This window comes from Nelumbo lutea, chromosome 3, assembly GCF_056320005.1.
Source record: "Nelumbo lutea isolate HS-2025 chromosome 3, American lotus-T2T, whole genome shotgun sequence".
In the NCBI taxonomy this organism is placed as follows: domain Eukaryota; kingdom Viridiplantae; phylum Streptophyta; class Magnoliopsida; order Proteales; family Nelumbonaceae; genus Nelumbo; species Nelumbo lutea.
The window spans coordinates 10,657,767-10,679,159 of NC_142686.1; the positions used below are offsets into that span (position 1 = coordinate 10,657,767).

The 21,393-nt window shown below is 41.3% G+C and overlaps 1 protein-coding gene across 5 annotated transcripts in view; it reads left to right on the plus strand.

The window, feature by feature from the left end:
* The window catches only part of LOC148862879 (AP-1 complex subunit gamma-2-like), an 87,389-nt gene that overhangs the window by 27,921 nt on the left and 38,075 nt on the right, over positions 1-21,393 (plus strand). For 4 of the 5 annotated variants that reach the window (XR_016108966.1, XM_088974434.1, XM_088974432.1 and 1 more), the window contains exons 6-8: positions 59-113; positions 537-659; positions 764-859. Coding sequence is in view for 4 of the 5 variants with exons in the window: in XM_088974434.1 (XP_088830560.1) it covers positions 59-113; positions 537-659; positions 764-859 (274 nt within the window). In the remaining variant the exon portion in view is untranslated. The remainder of the gene's footprint in view (positions 1-58; positions 114-536; positions 660-763; positions 860-21,393) is intronic. The other variant, XM_088974435.1, reaches the window with a different exon arrangement.

A 21,393-nucleotide genomic window follows, 5' to 3' on the forward strand; every position in this document is an offset into this window, starting at 1 on the left:
TGTTTTTTCCTTTCGGATATGTTATGGTCTTATTTGAAATTTCGTCTTCCTTTTACAGGTTTTCCTCAGACAAAATGTGGTACATTGATCATATGCTCAAGGTTCTTTCTGTGGTAAGCAATGAAATCATGATGTAGAGGATACTACAAGATTACTTAAGCTGCACCATGAGATTTTGCAGGTCATATTTTGGATAGTGAAGCTACATATTCCCATCCAATATAGATTCTACTTTTCATTTACTCTTTGGGTTCAGTCTCTTGTTTTCATTTTAATTTGTGTTACTTATCAGTACAAATAGTACCTGCAGAAAGTCATGCTTTATGAAAGTATCGATTGAGTATTTACCATTTTTTATGGATAATATATGCTTAGTTTTACAGAAATAAAAAATGATAATGCTCAAATTTACTATTGCTTCTTTTATTTTGTAATAGTAGTATAAATAACCGGAAGAAGCCACCAATATAATTATTTTGTTTTATATTATTTTTATCTGAATGATCTCCAAGGTTTTCCTTTTGTTGGGCTGCCAGGCTGGAAACTTTGTGAAGGATGAAGTATGGCATGCCCTTATTGTTGTAATAAGCAATGCATCTCAACTCCATGGATATACCGTAAGGTCCCTTTACAGGGCATTCCAAACATCTAGTGAACAGGTACCTATTTTTAAAATTTTACAACATATATGTGCAAAGAGTTCTTTTATTCACATTGTTCTGAAGTTTTTTATTTTATTTTATTTTTTTTATTCCCATGTCAGGAAAGTCTTGTTCGAGTGGCAGTTTGGTGCATTGGAGAATATGGGGAAATGTTGGTCAATAATATTGGGATGCTTGACAAAGAAGAGCCAATTACTGTGAGTGCATCTTTCTCCATATTTTTGTTATTTTTGAACTTTTAAGTGGTTCCCTAGGGGTAGAGAGTTGCCCTAAAAAAATAATATTAATGGAGAGCAGTGTTTATTTTATCCTAGATAAGTTAAAATCAAGATCCTACTTTTCAGGCCAAAATCTATTAATGTTTCAACTCAAGTCAATTCATCTTAGCCTTAATCCCAACTATTTGGGGTCAGCTGCATGAATTCTGTCCCATCATTGTGCTCTATCAATAGCCATGCTTTTTTTTTTGTCAAATTACAAGTCCTTAAATAATTTTTTTTTTATTTCTTGTCCTTAAATTATGTTTTAATGCTTCATACTACATTTTCATTGGTCTTCTCCCTACTCTTTTAGAGGTCTTCTACTTGGACCAATTCACTCCTCATTGGTGTAGTTATTAATTGCCTTATTGCCTATGCACATGAACAAACCATCTCAATCTGACTTTTCCTCATCTTCTCACTATTTGAAGCTACATCTACATCCTCTCTAATGCACTTATTTTTTATTATGTTGTTTCTAGTCTTTTGACTTATCCATCTCAACATCCTTGGCTACACCACTCAAACAGTTGGGTTGTCCGATCCATCATTTGGAAGAAAGACTGGTTTTGTTTTACCCCCAACTCATTAAAAGCCAAATAACATTGACTTGGTCAACAAACTTTTGACCATACCTGATGAATTGTTCAGCCTGTTCTAAGGGTTGATGGTTCATAATTAATAAAATTTTTAAACTAGTGAGTCAAATGGCTGGTCAAAATCCAGCTTTGGAGAGGGAGAGAGACCTGATTGGAAATTGGCTGGTGATGACAATTGAACAGTGATGATGGTGTTTCTGTAGCTAATTTCTGCCATTGCTGCAGATATTTAATCTCTCTCCCCCAAAGCATTGATTTTTATATTTGTATCTTTTAGGGTTTTGACTTTTGATGATTTCATGGGTTGAACCATGTAACCTGGACAGTCAAACTAGTGAACCACCACCCAGAAAGGAAAGCGGGTTAGTCACTTATCTGAGTTTTGAAACACTGAGCTTTTGAATATGCTGTTTTGCTTGTGCAACACTCTATCCATACAACAATTTTGGTCTTATAACCGTCTTGAAGAAATTTCCTTGTAGTCTTATTGGCATATGCCGATCATATAGCAAATTGGATGCACATCTCTACTTCAACCACTTTACTCTATTTTTATGGGCAACACATCCTCTTTAGTTTCTCCCTATTATGGAAGATTGATCTGAAGTACCTGAATTAGTTTGGGGTATCTCTTGATTATCAATCTTAATTGCAGTCCATTGTTACTAATACTTTTACTGAAGTTGTAGTATATGTATTTTGAAAAAAAAAAAAAAAAATATATATATATATATATAATACTATGTTTATACAACATAATTTTATAAAACATTACAATTATATCATATTATATTATATAAAATATCATAATATAGTATAATATATTGTAAAAATTGTATACATTACTATAGTACAATATAATTGTATTTTTTATAACTAAAAGAAAATTAGAGTACAATCCGGATAGGTGTTAAGGTAACACCTAACAACAGAAAAGCAGGACAATAAACTACATCTTTTCAAATATCCATCTCATAATTTTGATACACCACCAGCTCCCATAAGCTTTCTCCTAAGTCTTCTCTCTTGATCTGTGAAAACTCGGGGAATATCAGAACCCAATATGCAACAGCTTTGCCAACAGATGCCACCAGTTTGTCTATCTTCCATTCCTTGTTTTCAAAGATTCTTCTATTCCTTTTGTTAAGATGTGCTGTATAGGGGTAGTTTAGTCTTCTTCTGTTTATTAAGTAACTTGCTTCTGTGGCAGTGTTATTAGAGTTATTCTGCCCCACACTTAAGTAAGGGCATTTCTGTCTTCATAAACATTATTAGAATCTAATATAGATTAAGGGGGTCGACTGGATGGGTTAACCATCAGATTTTCGACTGACCCTTCTTCTTCTTCTTCTTCTTCTTCTCCTCTTCCTGTTCGGACTACTGTAGCAGCAGTCAAAACATGGTATCAGAGCCATGCTCCTGACCTACGTCAGTTGGTAAAGTACCTCAGCGTTGTTCGTGACTCTTCACCTTCGTTTCTGGTCAGTCGATGGAGAGAACTGGTTCGCCCTAGGTCAGGAACATTACAGCTTGTCTCTCTGCTGCGCATAACCTTCTTCAACAAGGAAAGTGACTTCAGCAGTGAATGGTTGATTGATATTCTCAAAGGAAGGTCGGTTCTCTCTTCTTCTAGTGTTACTTATATTTCTGGGTAGAAACCCTACAAGAAGCTGTTAGTATTGAGTAGAACCTAGAGAACTAGGTTCTTTGTTGCCCTAGGAAGGGCTGTGTGTGTAGTAGCCGAATGGTGTAGGGCTGCTGTAAGTTGTTGAATGGTGTTAGGGCTGCTGTAAGTGGCCGAGTGGTGCAAGGTAGAATGCAGTGACCTTGCCGAACTCCTTGTGGTTGTGTAATGCCCTCTTAAGTGTGTTAAATAAGTCTGAACTGAGTGCAGCAGATTTGGCTGTGTTGTGGTGCTTGAGTGGTTGTAAGAGGGCCTCTACTTGTGATTAGTGAATGGTAAACTGATGATTATGTGGGACGTAAGTGTGTGAAGTCAGCAATAGTGTGAATAAGAACAAGTGTGTGCTTCCACTGTGGTGTTTTGAGGCTGCAATAGGTGCTGAAATATCAAATTGTGAACAACATCAATCAGCTTGTAGCTGAGAAGTAAAGTTAGAGACAACTGTGAAAGAGTACAATGGCAGCAATAGGAGATGGCTACAATGATCAGAAACCTAGTGTAGTAATTTCCTCCGACTATCTAGGGGTACAAATGACGTCAATCAAGCTAAATGGGGAGAACTATGTTCCATGGGCTAAATCAGTAGAAGTTTTTCTCAAGGCAAAGAAGAAAATAAAGCATGTAAGAGATGAGAAGCCACCGGTTGACTCTCCAGGGTTTGATGATTGGGAACAAGAAGATGCTCAAATCATGACTTAGTTGTGGAATAGTATGGAACCCAAAATCAGTGCCAACTTCATGTTTCTTGATACGACTAAGGATATATGGGAGCATGCTAAGAAACTATATTCTGGATAAGATAAACACAACAAGAGTATATCAGCTGTATCAGGAGTACTTTGATTAACAACAAGGAACCAAAACACTAGAAGAGTACTATGCCTGCATGAAGAATATAAGGAATGAACTCAATGTTTATCATCCCCTTACTCCAGATATTCAAGTTCAGCAACAGCAAAGGGAGCAGCTAGATGTTACAAGATTTTTAGTGGTGCTGAAGTCGGAATATGAACCGGTTAGAGCTCAAAATATTGAGAGGCTCTACTCTTCCTACACTTGAGGAAGTATTCTCAAGACTTCGTAGAATTTCTTTGGGCCAGACAGAGAACCCCACACAGTATGATAGATCAGCACTTGTGACAGCTAGAGGTGGTGGACATAGTACAAGAGAGGGAGGTCATTCCAGAGGGGGCTGTGGCAATTCCATGATTGGTCGGGGTGGCCGTGACTCAGGGGGAGGCTGTGGCAGAGGAAAAAATAACTCTACAAGGAAGTGTATTCACTGTGGTAGGGATGGACACACAGTGAATTTCTGTTATGACCTACATGGCCCTCCCTCTAAATGGGCTAATCATGCTGTAGCAGGTGAGGTGGCAGACCGAACACCTCCCACATCTACATCTACTTCTGGGAGGGAGATGATGAGTGTTCCGCGTGATGAGTATGAACGGTTCCTTCAAACTACTTCACAGCATACCACTGCCACATATGCCCAATCAGGTATTGCTTGCATGTCATCTAAAAATCCTTCCTGGATTATTGACTCTGGAGCCTCAGATCATATGACCGAGACTCCAGGTGTGTTCTCTTCTCTTTCTGAAACCTCCACATCACAAATTGTTACACTTGCCAATGGGTCCTCATCTCCCATCTGTGGTGTTGGTAATGTTGATTTGGCTTCTGTCCCCTTATCATCTGTTTTGTATGTACCTAAGTTTCCATTCAATCTTATGTCTGTTAGTAAAATAACCAAAGCTCTTAACTGTTCTGTTACCTTCTTTCCTTCCACTTGTGTTTTTCAGGATCTCAAGATAGGGAAGAAGATTGGTGGGGGGCATGAAGCTGGTGGATTGTATTACCTTGACGGCGGTGGATCTTCAATTGCACTTCAGACTTCCCTTACTCCTCTACAATGGCATTGCCGACTGGGACATCCATCTCTCAAGGTTCTCAAGATGTTGGTTCCATCATTGAGTCAGTTGTCAGTTTTACAGTGTGAGTCATGTCAGTTTGGTAAACACCGTCGTGTGTCCTTTAGTCCAAGAGTTGAGAGTCGTATGTTGAGTCCTTTTTCTTTGGTTCATTCAGATGTTTGGGGTCCAGTCAAAATAGAGTCTTATAATGGGTACAAGTATTTTGTCTCCTTTATTGATGATTGTTCAAGAATGACATAGATTTACTTAATGAAAGAAGTGAATTATTTTCCATTTTTCAAAAATTCCATGCTGAAATACGCACACAATTCGGTGTTCCAATCAAAGTTCTCCATTCAGATAATGGTCGTGAATACTTTCTTACTGCATTTCAACAGTATTTAGAACAACATGGCATTATTCATCAGACCTCGTGTGTTTTCACCCCTCAACAAAATGGGGTGGCTGAACGGAAGAATCGTCATCTTCTTGAAATTGCTCGGTCTATGCTTCACCACATGAATGTTCCTAAACGGTTTTGGAGTGATGCTGTACTCACCGCATGTTTTCTCATTAATCGGATGCCCTCTTTTATTCTCCATGGTCGGTCCCCCTTCTCCATCTTGTTTCCCACTTTATCTCTGTTTCCATTAACTCCTCGTGTCTTTGGTTGTGTGCTTTATTCATAATTTGAGTCCTAGAATAGACAAGCTAGATGCACGCTCAATTAAATGTGTCTTCCTTGGCTACTCTCGGACTCAAAAAGGGTACAAGTGTTATAATCCCATTGCCCGAAAGTGCTATGTCTGCCCTGATGTCACCTTTTTTGAGTCTGTCCCCTTCTTCTCCAGTCATGAAGCACCCTTGTCCTCACCCTTACCTCCTCTTCCTCTTCCTATCAGTGATTCAGTTCCAGAGGCTGTTGTTGGAGTAGACTCATCTCCTCATCCAGTGCAGGTAACCACTGAACGACCACCGATCCGAAAAGTCTATACACGTCGAACGACACCAGCCCCTCCTCCTGCTTCTACCTCATCTGTGGATCCTCTCATGGCTCCTATTGCTGAACCTTCAGATCTTGACCTACCCATTGCCTTACGGAAAGGTAAACGTAGTTCTACACTCCATCCCATTTCCAATTTTGTTTCATTATCTCGTCTTTCTACCTCACATTGCCAATTTGTTTCACTTTTGTCTTCTATTTCCATACCTAACAATGTTCAAGAAGCTCTTAGTTCACCTGGATGGCGGCAGGCAATGGAGGAGGAACTTTCTGCTCTTCAACATACTCAAACGTGGGAACTTACTACTCTCCCACCTGGTAAGCATGTTGTGGGCTGTAAATGGGTGTATACTGTGAAATACTTGCCAGATGGTAGTGTGGAGCGTCTGAAGGCTAGACTTGTTGCTAAAGGTTACTCACAGTTGTATGGTGTGGACTACATGGAGACATTCTCTCCGGTGGCTAAAATTGGTTCCGTTCGTGTCTTAATTTCCTTGGCAGTTATGTATGATTGGCCTCTCCTTCAACTTGACATAAAGAATGCCTTCCTCCATGGTGATCTAGTGGAGGAGGTATATATGGAGCAACCACCTGGGTTTGTTGCTCAGGATGAGGGTGGTAAGGTGTGCAAGTTGAAGAAAGCAATTTATGGGTTGAAGCAATCTCCACGTGCTTCGTTTGGGAAGTTCAGCGAAGTGGTGAAGAGTTTTAGAATGAAGCAATGCTAGGTTGATCACTCAGTGTTCAGCTATGATTCAGGAGCTGGGAAGATTTTATTAGTGGTCTATGTGGATGATATTGTCATCACTGGTAGTGATAAATTGGGGATTGGCAAACTAAAGGTATTTTTGCAAAATCATTTTCAAACAAAGGACCTTGGAACATCAAAGTATTTCTTTGGAATAGAGGTTGCCAGGTCAAAACAAGGTGTGAATTTGTGCCAAAGGAAATATGTCCTTGATCTATTGGAAGAAACAGGACTGTTAGGTGCAAAACCGGTTGAGACCCCTATGGAACCAAATGTTAAGTTGAGCAGTGATACAGGAGAAGTATTTGAAGATCCTGGAAGGTATATACGACTAGTGGGAAAGCTGAACTATCTGACTATCACGAGACCCGACATCTCCTTTGCAGTCAGTGCGGTGAGCCAATTCATGCAGAACCCTCGTATACCTCACTGGGATGCAGTCCTTAGAATTGTGAGGTATCTGAAAGGAGCTCCAAGCCGTGGGCTATTGTATAAACCAGGAGGAAAACTTGAAGTAGTTGGTTATACAGATGCAGACTGGGCAGGCTTAGTGAGTGGCAGAAGATCTACTACAGGCTATTGCACATTTTTGGGAGGAAATCTTGTGACATGGAAGAGTAAAAAGCAGACGGTTGTAGCCAGAAGCAGTGCTGAAGCCGAATATAGGGCCATAACTCACACTACCTATGAGTTGGTGTGGCTGAGGAATCTCCTAAAAGAAATTGGGTTTCACATGGATAAACCTATGAAATTGTATTGTGACAACCAAGCTGCACTCCATATCTCATCCAATCCTGTCTTTCATGAGAGAACAAAACACATAGAGGTCGATTGCCACTTTGTGAGAGAGAAGGTTCTTGCCAGAGAGATAAATATAGAACATGTGGGCTCCAATGACCAGTGGGCAGATTTGTTTACAAAAGCTCTAAGCTCAGGGAAAGTGAACTATCTATGTAACAAGCTGGGACTATATGACATATATTCTCCACCTTGAGGGGGAGTGTTAAGATGTGCCGTATAGGGGTAGTTTAGTCTTCTTCTGTTTATTAAGTAACATGCTTATGTGGCAGTGTTATTAGAGTTACTCTGCCTCACACTTAAGTAAGGGCATTTCTGTCTTTGTAAACATTATTAGAATCTAATATAGATTAAGGGGGTCGACTGGATGGGTTAACCATCAGATTTTCGACTGACCCTTCTTCTTCTTCTTCTTCTTCTTCTTCTTCTTCTTCTTCCTGTTCGGACTACTGTAGCAGCGGTCGAAACACCTTTCTTTCCATATATTCCAACGGATGGCAAATTCTAGCCTTCTTCCCTCCATTGATTCTTGTCCATGAGGAAAAAATTTCAGCAGGTGCCCTTGGCTGGAAATTTATAATCCCAAAAAGTGCCATGAAGAGGTTCCAGTTCCACAGGAACCCAGAAATTTTGCATGCAAAGAAGAGATGGCTGACTGATTCCTCTCTTCTCTACACATATGACACATTTCGGCCATTCTTAAACCTCTTGTCTTCAAGTGATCCACTTTCAACACACTATCCATAGCCATTAGCCAAGCAAAAGCTTCCACCCTATGGGGCACTGGGTTACCCCAAAACCCAACAATTGAGTCAAAATCCATTTGTTTCCTGCACAAAGCTGAATAACAAGATTTAATAGTAAACTTTCCATTTGAGCATTCTTTCCCCCATAACTCATCCCTAGACTGAGCTGAGATCTTCACCCTTTCTAACATCTCCAACAGATTGGGACACTCTTCAATTTCCCTATCAAGCAGTGGTCCTCTGAATCTTGGACATACTAGCTGCTCCCCATTTCTTAAATAACAGCTTTGAATACTCATTCCTAGATCAGACAGCCTAAATAGTCTTGGGAAAACCTCACACAATCTTCCTACCCCACTCCAGTCATCCTCTCAAAATCTTATTCTAGCTCCACCCCTAACTGAAAAGCCTGTTAAACTTCTAAACTCCTGATTAAGTTTCATAATCCCTTTCCAAACACTCACCCTGTATGAAGAGCTAACCTCCCTTGATTCCCATCCAAATCTTGTCACCCCATATTTATAACTACCACCCTCCTCCATACTAAGCCCAAATCTCCATAACCATTTCCCAAGTAAGGCTTTATTAAATAATCTCACCCTTTTAAACCCCAATCCTCCTCCTTTGGGTCTACACACCTTATCTCATTTAACCAGGTGGAACTTTTTGCTCCTCTCCCCCCACCCCTTCCTATAAAAAATCCCTTTGGATCTTTTCCAATATCTTTGCAATTTTTGGAGGAACCCTCAGCAAAGATAAGTAGTAACCCCCCTCCCCCACCCACAAGGATAGGTATCCCACTTTCCACCCATCCATCCTCCTTCAATGACTGACTTCCAGATTGTGGTGTAAGCAGAATTGCCATCAATCAGCATTCCCAAGTAGGAAAATGGGAGTTCCCAAATTCCACTCAAATGCATCAACACATTCCACCAGCACCCCTCTCCTTATTTCTCCAACCCCTGTCAAGACACTCTTTGAGATTTCACACACCTCAAAATCTCTTGCAACCCAATTTACTGAGAAATCACTTAATTTTTTAGGAAGCACCTCCCCAAGTTCTTAATGAGTACATCCTTTTATAGAAATCCACAACTTCTCCTGAATTTCCCCCAGTAGTCCACCACCTCATTCCCCACCTGAACTCTTGTGATCAGATTTCTCCTCCTTGCATTTGTATATGCATGGAAGAAAGCAGTATTTTTATCACCAGCTTTAAACCATAGCAATCTTGACTTTTGTCTCCAACTTTCTTGTTGGACATTTCTCTGATAGATCCCAGGCGGGTAGCCCAACTTCAGATTCTCAGGGTTTATCAAAAAAAAAAAAAAAACTTCAGATTATCAGGCCCATGCAGGTCAGGAAGCCCATGTGGGTCGTGAAGCCCATGCAGCACCTGCAGTGTTCAACCCAAAGCCTTACAAACCTCCCTTGTTTTTTGTCTACACCTGCAGGCCACGTCAAGATACCTCACATGCATAGTTTGTTGGTAATGATGAATTGATAAGTAAGAAAGCCTATATAAGGCCAGTGGGTAGTGAAGAATGTGTTAAGGATCATAATTAACTCTCTTTTTCTATTTCTTCCTCTTTCTCCCTCTCCTTTGGTTCTATTTCACTTTTCTGGAGGAAGTAGCTCCCTCAAAGAAGCTCTGTTGGTCGACAGTCCATCAATTGTTATCATAGCCCCTTGATCCACCATGCCTACCAGTCACAACCAATTGCAAGAGGAAAGAATCAATTGGATGGAGGGTGAATTAAGGGGCATCAAGGATGCCCTATTTGCTGTGGTGTGGCAACTCGAATGGATGTCAGCTCAACCCAACAAGGAGGCAGACCGGGAGGGATCAAATAGCAGCGCCCTTCAACTTTTGCAGCCCCAAAATGGTGTTTCCTGCATTCTCAGGTGACGACCCTTCCCCCTGGATTTGCCGTGCTGAATGGTACTTTGATTTTTATGAGATTCTGGCTGATCAGAGAGTACAGATTGCCTCCATCCACCTAGATGGAGAAGCTATTCTTTGGTACCAATGGTACCGCCATTAACACCCCCAAATATCATGGCTAGACTTTATCGAGGCCCTGCAAATACGATTTGGCCCTTCCAACTTTGAAAATTTTGATGAAGCATTATCTAGGGTGAAACAGACTGGCTCCATTTGGGAATGTGAGGTTGAGTTCGAGTGGCTAGCCATGAGAATGCCCGATGGTTGGAACATGCTCTCACTGACTATTTTATCGATGACTTAAGGGAGGACATTAGATTGGAAGTGAAAGCGCTGCAACCCCCTCCTGTTTTAGCCATTGTGAGCTTATCTCGGTTGCATGAAGATAAGATGAGCTGGATTAGGAGGTATTAGCGATCCAAGATTCTTGAACCGACCCCCAAGACCCTGCCACCCAAAGTCGAGTTAACTCTGGTTTGACCAAATCCTCCATTGACCCCCACTGTTAGAAAAATCACGTGGGCCCAGATGTAGGCCTGATGGGAAAAGGGATTATGCTATAAATGTGAGGAGAAATTCCCTCCAGGCCATAAGTGCAATGCCCAGTAGATGTTCCTCCAAATTGTTGACAACCCTGAGGAGAGTGAAGAAGTGGATACTGGTTGGGTTCCAACCAAGTGGAGGATTCTGTTGAGGAAAACCCAGAGATTTCACTTGGTGCCTTAACCAGGCTCCACTCCACTCAGATTATGAGAGTGTATGGTATACTTAAGCGAAGAAAGGTGCCAATCTTGATTGATAGTGGCAGTTCCCTCAACTTCATCACTTTGGACTTAGTTCGACATATGGGCCTGGAGGTTCAGGTCGTTCCTCCTTTTGTTGTTAAGGCAGCTAATGGACAGCAAATACCTTGTGATGGGCTGTGCAAGGCCGTGGGCCTTAGAATACAGGGGCATGCGTTCAAGGTGGATTTGTACCCCTTAGAATTTAGTGGATCCGACCTAGTTCTGGGAATCCAATGGCTGAAGCTTCTTGGCCCCATGATGTGACTGGACACTCTTGACCATGGATTTCTGGATGAACAGGAAACAATGCCATTTAAAAGGTCTTGGTCCAACCGAACCAGCAGTTGATTTGGCCCAACAGATTTTCAAATACAACCTAAATTCAGGCATTGCGACTTTGGTTTGTTTAGGTTCATTCAGAGTTGGGTCCACTATCTCTTGTGGAACAGGAACCCATGCTGTCATGACTGAAGACGCCCCCTTACAGCAGCTCTTAGCCGCATACCATGATGTGTTTGGAGAGCAAAACAACCTACCACCTGTGCGGACTCATGATCACTTCATTCCTATTCAGCCAGGGGCCCAACCCACTAATCTCAGACATTATAGATATCTGCATGTTCAGCGGACTGAAATTGAAAAAAAATAGTAACTGATCTGTTGACCAAGCAATTGATAAAGCCGAGCCACAACCCTATTCTTCCCCTGTCCTCATCAAAAAGAAGGATGGTACATGGCATTTTTGTGTTTATTATAGGGCCCTCAATAGCATCACTGTGAAGGACAGGTTTCCAATCCCCTTAGTAGATGAATTATTTGATGAATTGAAGCATGAAACCTACTTTTCCAACTTGGACCTGCGGTCTGGTTACCACCAAATCTGGGTCCACTCGGAGGACATCCAGAAAACAGCCTTTCAGACCCATGATGCCACTACGAATTTGTGGTCATGCCATTTGGGCTGACTAATGCACCTTCCACTTTTTAGAGCCTCATGAATGACATCTTCCGGCCTCACCTCAAGCACTTTATCAGTTTATCTTGGTGTTCTTTGATGACACTTTGGTATATAGCAATGATTGGGCCTCTCATTTAAAACATTTGGAGATTGTAGAGAAACTGATGTGGGCCCCACAGCTGTGGAGCCACTCTGTCCATAGGGTAGAATGTATCTGTTAGAATGCTAGAGTGTGTTCGGCTGATAGGGTCTCCTATTAGCCCATTCTTATGTTAATTTTATCTTGTAACTGGGCCTTTGCTAATGGGCCTAATCCTGTTTATGTTTTAAGTATTCTGGTTGTCCATTACTAATCAGGGGTATACCAGTAATTTTATTGTACTTTGTACTTCACTTATATTTAAATAAAGGCCTGGTTGACTGCTAACACAGTTTGACATTCTCTGCATCTAAGAAGTTCATCCTCTTCTTTTCTACTTCGAGTTCAGCTTCTCAGTTTACATGGTATCAGAGCATTAGCTCCTTCCTGGTTTCAACCGGTGCACTATCTTCTCTTGCTGCCTTCATCTTCTCCTTTCTTTCTGGGTTGCTGCAGTGAAGACCTAGGAGTGTAAGGGAACTCAGCAAGTTTGAACCTAGGGTTTCTCTTGGTTGTAGGACTCAAGGGAAGTAAGACCCAGAAGTAGAAGTCCTACTAGTTTTTTTTTAGCAAGTAGTAGCTATTTGGCTACTAAGTGAAGGTTTCTCTCTCACTACTCTTTCTTCTTCTTCTTCACTTTCTCTTCTGTTCAGACTTAAATTTTCTTAGTGTCCAAGACTGATAGCAGTCTTGAACACCTTCATGGTATTAGAGCCTATCTAGGGCTTCTCATGTGTGTCTAGTCCAGCCGACCACATGAGGACTAGCTAGGGCTGGAAGCTTATGAAGAAGTATTCGGTGGCTAAATCTTGGAGATTACCAGGAGAGGTTCGCAGCAGTTGAAGACTTGCCGTGGCTTGCAGAGAGTTGGTAAACAGGAAGAAGCAGCGAAGGTTAGGGTTTAGGTAACCCTGGAAGGCAGTAAACTGAAATCCATAAGTAAGTTTTTTTTTTATTGAGTTTCAGAGACTGCAATCAGTCGTTATGGGTTGGACCTATCTAGAAGGAGAGGCCGAACTGTTTTAAGTTTGTTTCTAGAGTTTGACTGTTGGGCCGAACCCCCCCCCCTCTCAGAGGTGATTAGTTTTTAGGGTTTCATATTGCCCTACGACAAGTCCCACTTGTGCAGACTGCTTGGAGAGTGCAGTTGAGCACTTATTTCAGACCTACAGTTGAAACCCTAATTTTGCTCTCACAGAAGTGGGCCCCACAGTAGTGATTTCAGAAAATAGCATCTCAGATTGACAGGCTGCTTGGTACTGTGCATGCCGATTGATTTCAGATCAGATTTGAGTTGATTTCTTGCATATACTGTGATAGGCGATTGAATTCAGATCAGATTTGGGTTGGTTTCAGATCAGATTTCAGACCTGCTTGTTTTACTCTGTTTTCTGGTATAGTGGCTCTAACAGTTTGTAGCCACTGATTCTAGCAAGGGCGGCTGAACCACTCTAGGGTTTTATCTTTCTATTCTCTAGGGTTTGTCTTAACTCTGCGGCAAACCCTAGTACAGGACTGAACCTTGTGATCTGATACTGCGGCAAACCCTAATAGTTATCTCCTTAACATTGATCAGTTTTAGGGTTTCATATTAACCCTAATACAAGCCTTATCCGTACGGTACTATCTGAAGTGTACGGCTGAGAATTCACTTTAAGGACTGATTAAAACCCTAATTTTGCCAAGCCTACAGATACCCCAATTGAACAGAACCACAAGATTAGTGCAGAGAGTGGGGAGCTTCTTGAAGACAAGGTTATGTTCCAGCGATTGGTAGGAAAGCTCCTATATCTTTGCCTCACTCGGCCGGATATTACTTATGCTGTTAGTGTTGTCAGCCAGTACATGCATTCTCCTAGAACCACACATCTTCTTGCGGCAGAAAGAATTTTAGCCTACTTGAAGAGATGTCCGGGTAGGGGTATACTGTTCAAGAACAATAACCACATGAAGGTGGAGGTCTATACAGATGCCGATTGGGCTGGGAGTGTTGATGACAGACGGCCTACCTCAGGATATTGTGCCCTTGTGGGAGGAAACATTGTCTCCTGGAGAAGTAAGAAACAAAGTGTTGTCTCCCGGTCTAGTGCTGAAGCAGAATACAGGTCCATGGCTAACGGAGTGGCTGAAATCCTATGGCTAAGATCTCTACTTGAGGAGTTGGGTATTGAGTATGAGAAGCCTCTGATGCTGTATTGTGATAATCAAGCAGCCATTAATATAGCACATAATCCAGTTCAGCATGACAGAACCAAACACATTGAAGTTGACCGACATTTTGTACGAGAGAGGGTCTCATCTCAAGAAATATGCCTCCCTTACATCACATCCAGTATGCAACTAGCAGATATCCTCACTAAAGCTGTACCAAGAAAGAAGCTAGAAGCGGATCTATCCAAGTTGGGAATGATAAACATTTACTCCCAACTTGAGGGGGAGTGTAGAGAAACTGATGTGGGCCCCACAGCTGTGGAGCCACTCTGTCCATAGGGTAGAATGTATCTAGTCTATTTGTTATGTTATTCTATTATTCTAGTTCTGTTATTTACTTTTCAGTTTTTTTATATTGTTAAGTGTTACGATGTAAACACCAAGGGAAGATATGTCCTTTCATGTAACTAGCATAACATATAAATATCAAATTGAAGTGGCGGCGGCAGATCATTGAGAATCTGTCCTTCCTTTTTCAAACCTGTGTTCTACTGCTCTCTCACTACTCTTTCTTCTTCTTCTTCACTTTCTCTTCTGTTCGAACCTAAATTTTCTTAGTGTCCAAGACTGATAGCAGTCTTGAACACCTTCAGAGATAAACCTTGGGATTCTCCGGCAACATCAATTATATACCAAACCTTCCAAGTGCATATTCAACCAAACATAGATTCAGTATTTGGGCCATGTGATTTCAAGGGGGACTGTAATGACAGATCCTGAGAAAATTGTGGCAATGACTCAATGGGCTTGACCTAAGAGTGTTAAGAGTCTGCAGGGATTTTTGGGCCTCACAAGCTATTACAGCCTTACAGGAGGTTCATCAAGGGCTATGCATCCCTAGCTGCCCCTCTTACAGCTTTGTTGAAGAAGGATGCTTTCACCTGGACGGAACAAGAAGAAGTGACATTTGAAATCCCTCAAAAAAGCTGTTACTTAACCTCCTACCTTTTACCAGACGTTACCAAGCCGTTTGTGATGGAATGTGATGCACCGGACAGAGGAATTGGTGCAGTCCTTATGCAAAAGGACATCCCAAATCTTATTTCAGTAAGCTCTTGTCGGCCCAGGTCCAATTAAAGTCAACTTACGACAAGGAACTAATGGCTTTGGTGCTCTCCATGCACAAATGGAGGGCTTACCAATTGGGGTGCAAATTCACAGTGAGTACTGATCAGAGAAGCCTCAAACATTTAATGGAGCAAAGGGTTCTCAATCTGGAACAGCAGAGGTGGGCTAACAAGTTAATGGGCTTTGACTTCACCATTGAGTATAAACCGGGCCCATCAAATACAGTTGCTGACGTCTTATCCAGGAGAGAAGAAATTAACATTATGACAGTTTACAGACTTCTCTATTCCTTGCTTGATCACATCAAAGACAAAGTAACTGGGTTTTCCTTAGTAGGTTCAGACTTATTCTACAAGGGCCGATGGTGGTAGAATCTAAATCTGTTTACCACACCACACTGAACTCTTGAAGTTGTTCCATGAATCAGTAGAGGGTGGTCATTCTGGGATTATCAGAACTTACAGATGCCTAGCAGCCCACTTTTACTGGTGGGGAATGAAGAAGGCAGTGCAAGATTTTGTTGCAGGTTGCTCGGTGTGCCAAACCCAGAAGTATTGGGCCCAAACTCTGGCTGGGCTGCTACAACCACTACCCATTCCAGATCTGGTATTGGATGAGGTAACTATTGATTTCATTACAGGACTGCCCAAGTCAGGTGGGAAGTTTATCATACTTGTTGTTGTGGATAGATTGAGTAAATATGCGCACTTCATTGCGCTTTCTCACCCCTACACGGTTATCTCGGATTCGGATGATGTATTTATATAATTGGATCGGATTCAGATGTTAGAATCTACATCCGATTAATAATGGGATCGTTTTTGGATTTGATCCCATTTGATCCAATTAAAATCTGTATCTGATTATATTATAATATATACATTTTATATAATTATATTTAAAATTATAAAAATCTATTCTTTATATTATATTATATATGAATTTATATATAATAAATTTAGTATGTAATATTTATATTAATTTATTATATATATAAGTTCAAAAATAAATAATTTTTAAATTTTCTAGTATTTTAGAAAATTTATAGCAGAGTCGGATTAAATCTGAATCTGATCCAAGTCCGTTAGGATGAATTTGAATCCGACTCTTTAAATCCAATTGGGTTTTGGATTGGATTTAGATGTACATTTCAGTAATCGGATTGGATGTGGATTTTGCTGCATCCGATCTGATTACATCCCTATACACCAACAACTATCATCACGGACCAAGACCCCACCTTTGTAAGCCAATTCTTGGAGGAATACTTTCGAGCACAGGGCACCCACACTTATAATTCCACTAGCTACCAACTGCAGACTGACGAACAATTGGAAGTGGTTAACCATTGCCTAGAGACCTACCCCAGATGCATTGCAGGAGAAAAGCCTACTCAGTGGCTTAATTGGCTCCCATGGGCCGAATTTTGGTATAATACCACTTATCATGTTACTAGAAGAATCACCCCCTTTAAAGTCTTGTATGGAAGAGACCCACCCTCAATGTTACCGTATGAGAAAGACACTTCAGCAGTTGTAGAGGTTGAGCAACAGCTTAAAGCTAGAGACGAAACATTTGCAGTCACTCAAGGATCACTTGCTTATGGCCCAAGATGAAGTTGCAATATGATAAGAAATCGTGAGGTGGAATATCAAGTAGGGGACTTCTTGAAGTTGCAAGCTTATAGATTGTCATCATTGGCAAAAAGAGCTTGGCAGAAATTCTCACCCAGGTTCTTTGGTCCCTTTCGCATTTTGAATAGAGTGGGAGCAGTGGCTTACAAATTGGACCTGTCGGCTACAACCCGCCTCCACCCGGTATTTCATGTCTCCTCAAACCATGCAAGACAGATGCAGCCCTAGTGAAGTCACTCCTACCTAAGTTTACTAGTGAAGGACAACTGATCATTGAGCCCAATGTCATCAAGGACATCCGTTGGATGAAAATGGGTCGCAAAGTGGTGAAACATGCCCTTGTTCAGTGGACAAACCTGCCCCTAGAAGATGCCACATAGGAAGATTTCAGTTGGTTGCAGGAGCAGTTTCCCCATATTGACCTTGAGCTTGAGGCCAAGGTCATTCTTAAGGGTGGGGGGGATGATAGATCCCAGGTGGGTAGCCCAACTTCAGATTATCAGGCCCATGCAGGTCAGGAAGCCCATGTGGGTCATGAATCCCATGCAGCACCAGCAGTGGCCAACCTGAAGACTTACAAACCTCCCTTGTGTTTTGTCTACACCCACAGGTCATGTCAAGGCACCCCACATGCATAGTTTATTAGTAATGATGAATTGATAAGTAAGAAAGCCTATATAAGGCTAGTGGGCAGTGAAGAATCATAATTAACTCTTTTTCTATTCCTTCCTCTCTCTCTCTCTCTCTCTCTCTCTCTCTCCCCTCTCCCTCTTCTCTAGTTCTGTTTCATTTTTCTAGAGGAAGGAGCTCCCTCGAAGAAGCTCTGTTGATCGAGAGTCCACCATTCTCCTTGAGGGTGTTTTAGTGATTTAGATTATAGGTGTTTTGGGGAAAGTGTTAGTGAACAGCCCAGGCCCATAGAAGACTTGAGGCCTAGTGCAAGTGCTCCTAAGCTTAAGGATCCACACCATGTTATGGCTCACTCTCGTGAACGCTTTAAGCATGTATATGTTATACATCTGCCATCCATGTTTGAATAATTGACATTGTGGTCTCTTTCTCTCTTTCTTTATTCTGTTAATTGGGCCTTGATGTAAAAGCATATAAATGGTTGAATGTTAATGATGGGATTAGCTCTTGAATTTTTCCCTCTCTCTCTCCGTCTCATTCTTTCTGCATTTGTTCTAGGAGGTTGAGCCCTTGGAGAAGCTCCAACGCTTGGTCGTTCCTCACAAAGTGGCATCAAAGCACTCTTCAGACTTACAATGATAACAAAACCATGTTGAAAATAAGACCTGCCTCTATTGAAGACAACGTTAACTAGATCAAACTCAATTTGCACAAGGTGGTGCATAGGCTTAGAGAAACTAAAGGGAATTCGTTGGCAATGGCATCCACTTGCGAGAAGATGACCCTAAGTGGAGCTAAGAAAGGTGAATCCGAGAGATCTAATTAGGGGAGTACTCGGAGTACTGAATTTGCGTTGTGGAATTTGTTGGCAATGGCATCCACCTATGATATGGTGGATTGGTCTTTCCTAATGGCTGACTTGATTATTAGAGCTGACTTGATGAACTTGTTTAGAGGTTGGAGATTAGGAAGGGCTGAGGTGACTGCAACTCATTTGCAATTTGCTGATGACATAATCATTCTTTGTGAGGAAGGTGATATATCCAGTATGAGGAATCTAAAGGAATTGGTGGAGGTTTTCCCAAGGATATCAGGATTGTAAGTGAGCTGGGGGGAAAAGTTATGTGGTGGGAGTCAATATGGGAGGAGTTAACATTAGGATAGTGGCAGAGATTTTTGGATGTGAAATCAAAGTCTTTCCCCTAGAATATCTTGGAATGCCTTTGGAAGGATAATCCGAGAATAGAAGGTTTTGAGAAACCTGTAGTGGAAAGATTTACTAAAAAATTAGTCATGTGGAAGAGAAATTATATCTCTTTGGAGGGTAGAATAACTTTGATTAAATCCACTTTAGCCAACTTACCTATCTATTTCCAGTCCACTTTTGGGATCTAGTGAAGGACCGAAGGTGGCAAGGCAACTAGAAAAGGTTATGACAGACTTTCTGTGAGAATCGTGAGATGAGAAGAAAAGGACCATTTGGTAAAATGGGTACATGCAAGCCCAAGTATCAAGGGGGCCTGGGCATAGGGAATTTGGTCATGAGAAATACAACTTTACTAGGAAACTGGCTAGAGAGTGATATACTTTGGCACGAGGTCATTAAAAGCATATGGAGTGGCAGAAAATGGCTGAGATGCAAAATTGGTGACTCACACTTCATCAAGTTCCCCTTGGAAAGCAATTTCTGAGGTACTACCTTCCATTTTAAACTTCATTTGTTTTGATGTGGGTAATGGAAATAGTGTTTTATTTTGGGAAGATCTTTGGGTTGATGAGCTGCCACTTAAGCTACAATTCCCTAATCTTTATTCCCTTTCAAATTAAAAATTGGAACCTATTGCTAAATTTGGTGTAATCACCACCTTAGGGTTAAACCAAGATTTTGGTTTCACAAGGGGTTTGAGGGATAGTGAATGTAATTCCCTGATTCTTTTACTGTCAAAACTAGAAAATGATTTTTTTTTACCCGAGTGTTTCTGATGCAAGAGTTTAGTCTCCTTCCATTGAGGGTTTGTTCTTGTGTGCCTCCTTTTTCAACCTACATGTACACTTGGACTCCAGGGGGTGAATTTCCTGGTGAAAGAGATTTGATGTCAACATATCCCTCCAAAAGTTCAAGGTTTGTGTTGGGAAGTGTTCCTTGGAAAGGTTAACACCTATGTCAGGCTATAGAAAAAAAGGCCTAATATATGCCTTTCTCCTCTGTGTTTCTTTTGTAAAGCTAGTGGTGAGACTCTCCCTCATTTATTAATCTCTTGTGATTTTGTGATTGGTATTTGGGATTTTGTCTGTTCTCTTTTTGGTTGCAGATGAGACACCCCACAAGACGTGGTAAGCCTATTCAACTCTGATTTCTTGAGGCAACAGAAAAAAAAGGGAAAACAAAAGCAGCTATAGTGTGGACTATGTGGGAGGAAAGAAACCTAAGGATCTTTAGTGAAAAAAATAGAACCAAAGAAGAGCTGGTTGAGGCAATAACAGCTAGAACTGTGCATTGGGTAAGAACTTTGGAACTCTTCAGGGAGTATTCAACTAATATCATTCTAAGAGCATGGGATGAAGAGGCACAAACAGGAACACTCAATGAAAGATTTAGAATGGATTGGCAACCCCCAGCCAAAATAGACTAAAGCTTAATTTTGACGGCAGCTCAATGGGGAATCTAGGAAGGGCAGGAATAGGAGTCTTTAGAAATGTTAAGTGAGCTGATTTATGTTGGGCCGATTTGCGTTTAGTTTGTTTTCTTTTAAATTAAGAAGTTGTTGGGCCTTGGGCCCATTAGTCTTTTATTTTTAAAAGAATTGTAAGTACTTAGTTGAGTTGCCACCCACTAGGGGCATCTTTGTAATATCCCATATTTAAGTTAATTATAAATAGAATGAGGGGTTGGCGGCTAGGGTTATGTATCACTATCCTAGTCGACCTTCTCCTTTTCTTCCCTTTCCTCTGTCTATTGTTGAAACCCCCAACTTTCTCCTCTTCCTTTCACAAGAAGCTTGGCCGAAATCAGCACATAAGGCTTTCTACTTGGTATCAGAGTAGGTTGAAGGTTCTTGAAGAGATTCACTCCTACAGCCCTAGATCGGCCGACTGCATGGAGATTTAAGAGGCTGATCGAAGCTCTCAGGTAAGCCCAGTTTTTGGATTTTCTTGATGGATCTGTATGCCTTGTAGCTGGTCTAGGGTTTTTCATCAGAATCAGGAAAAACTGGAGAAAGGGGAAGAGTCATGATTTTGTTGGACTCTTCAATTTTGACCTAGGTAGTGGCGCCCTAATTTTTTTACGGTTCCTCTGGGTTTTTTGTAAGGGGCGATTCAAGTTCCATGTGGTTTGGAGGCTTCTAGAGAGGGTGGTTGCTTTTTCTCTCTCTTCTCCCATCCTACCTAAAAGGAATCTTTCGTGGGAAGAAAGTCCAGGACACCAAAGGAGTGCATTGGTTCCAGAAGGTATTCTGTTTGTTCTTGCTGCATTTTTTGGTTGTTTTTTGTACCTCTTTTGAAACACATGAAGGGACACAGAGTTGAATATAAGCTCGGGAATGAAATGGGACCAATGGAAGGAGGTGCTGGAGACCCCTTCAGAGCTGGGACCATTACTACAGTTAGG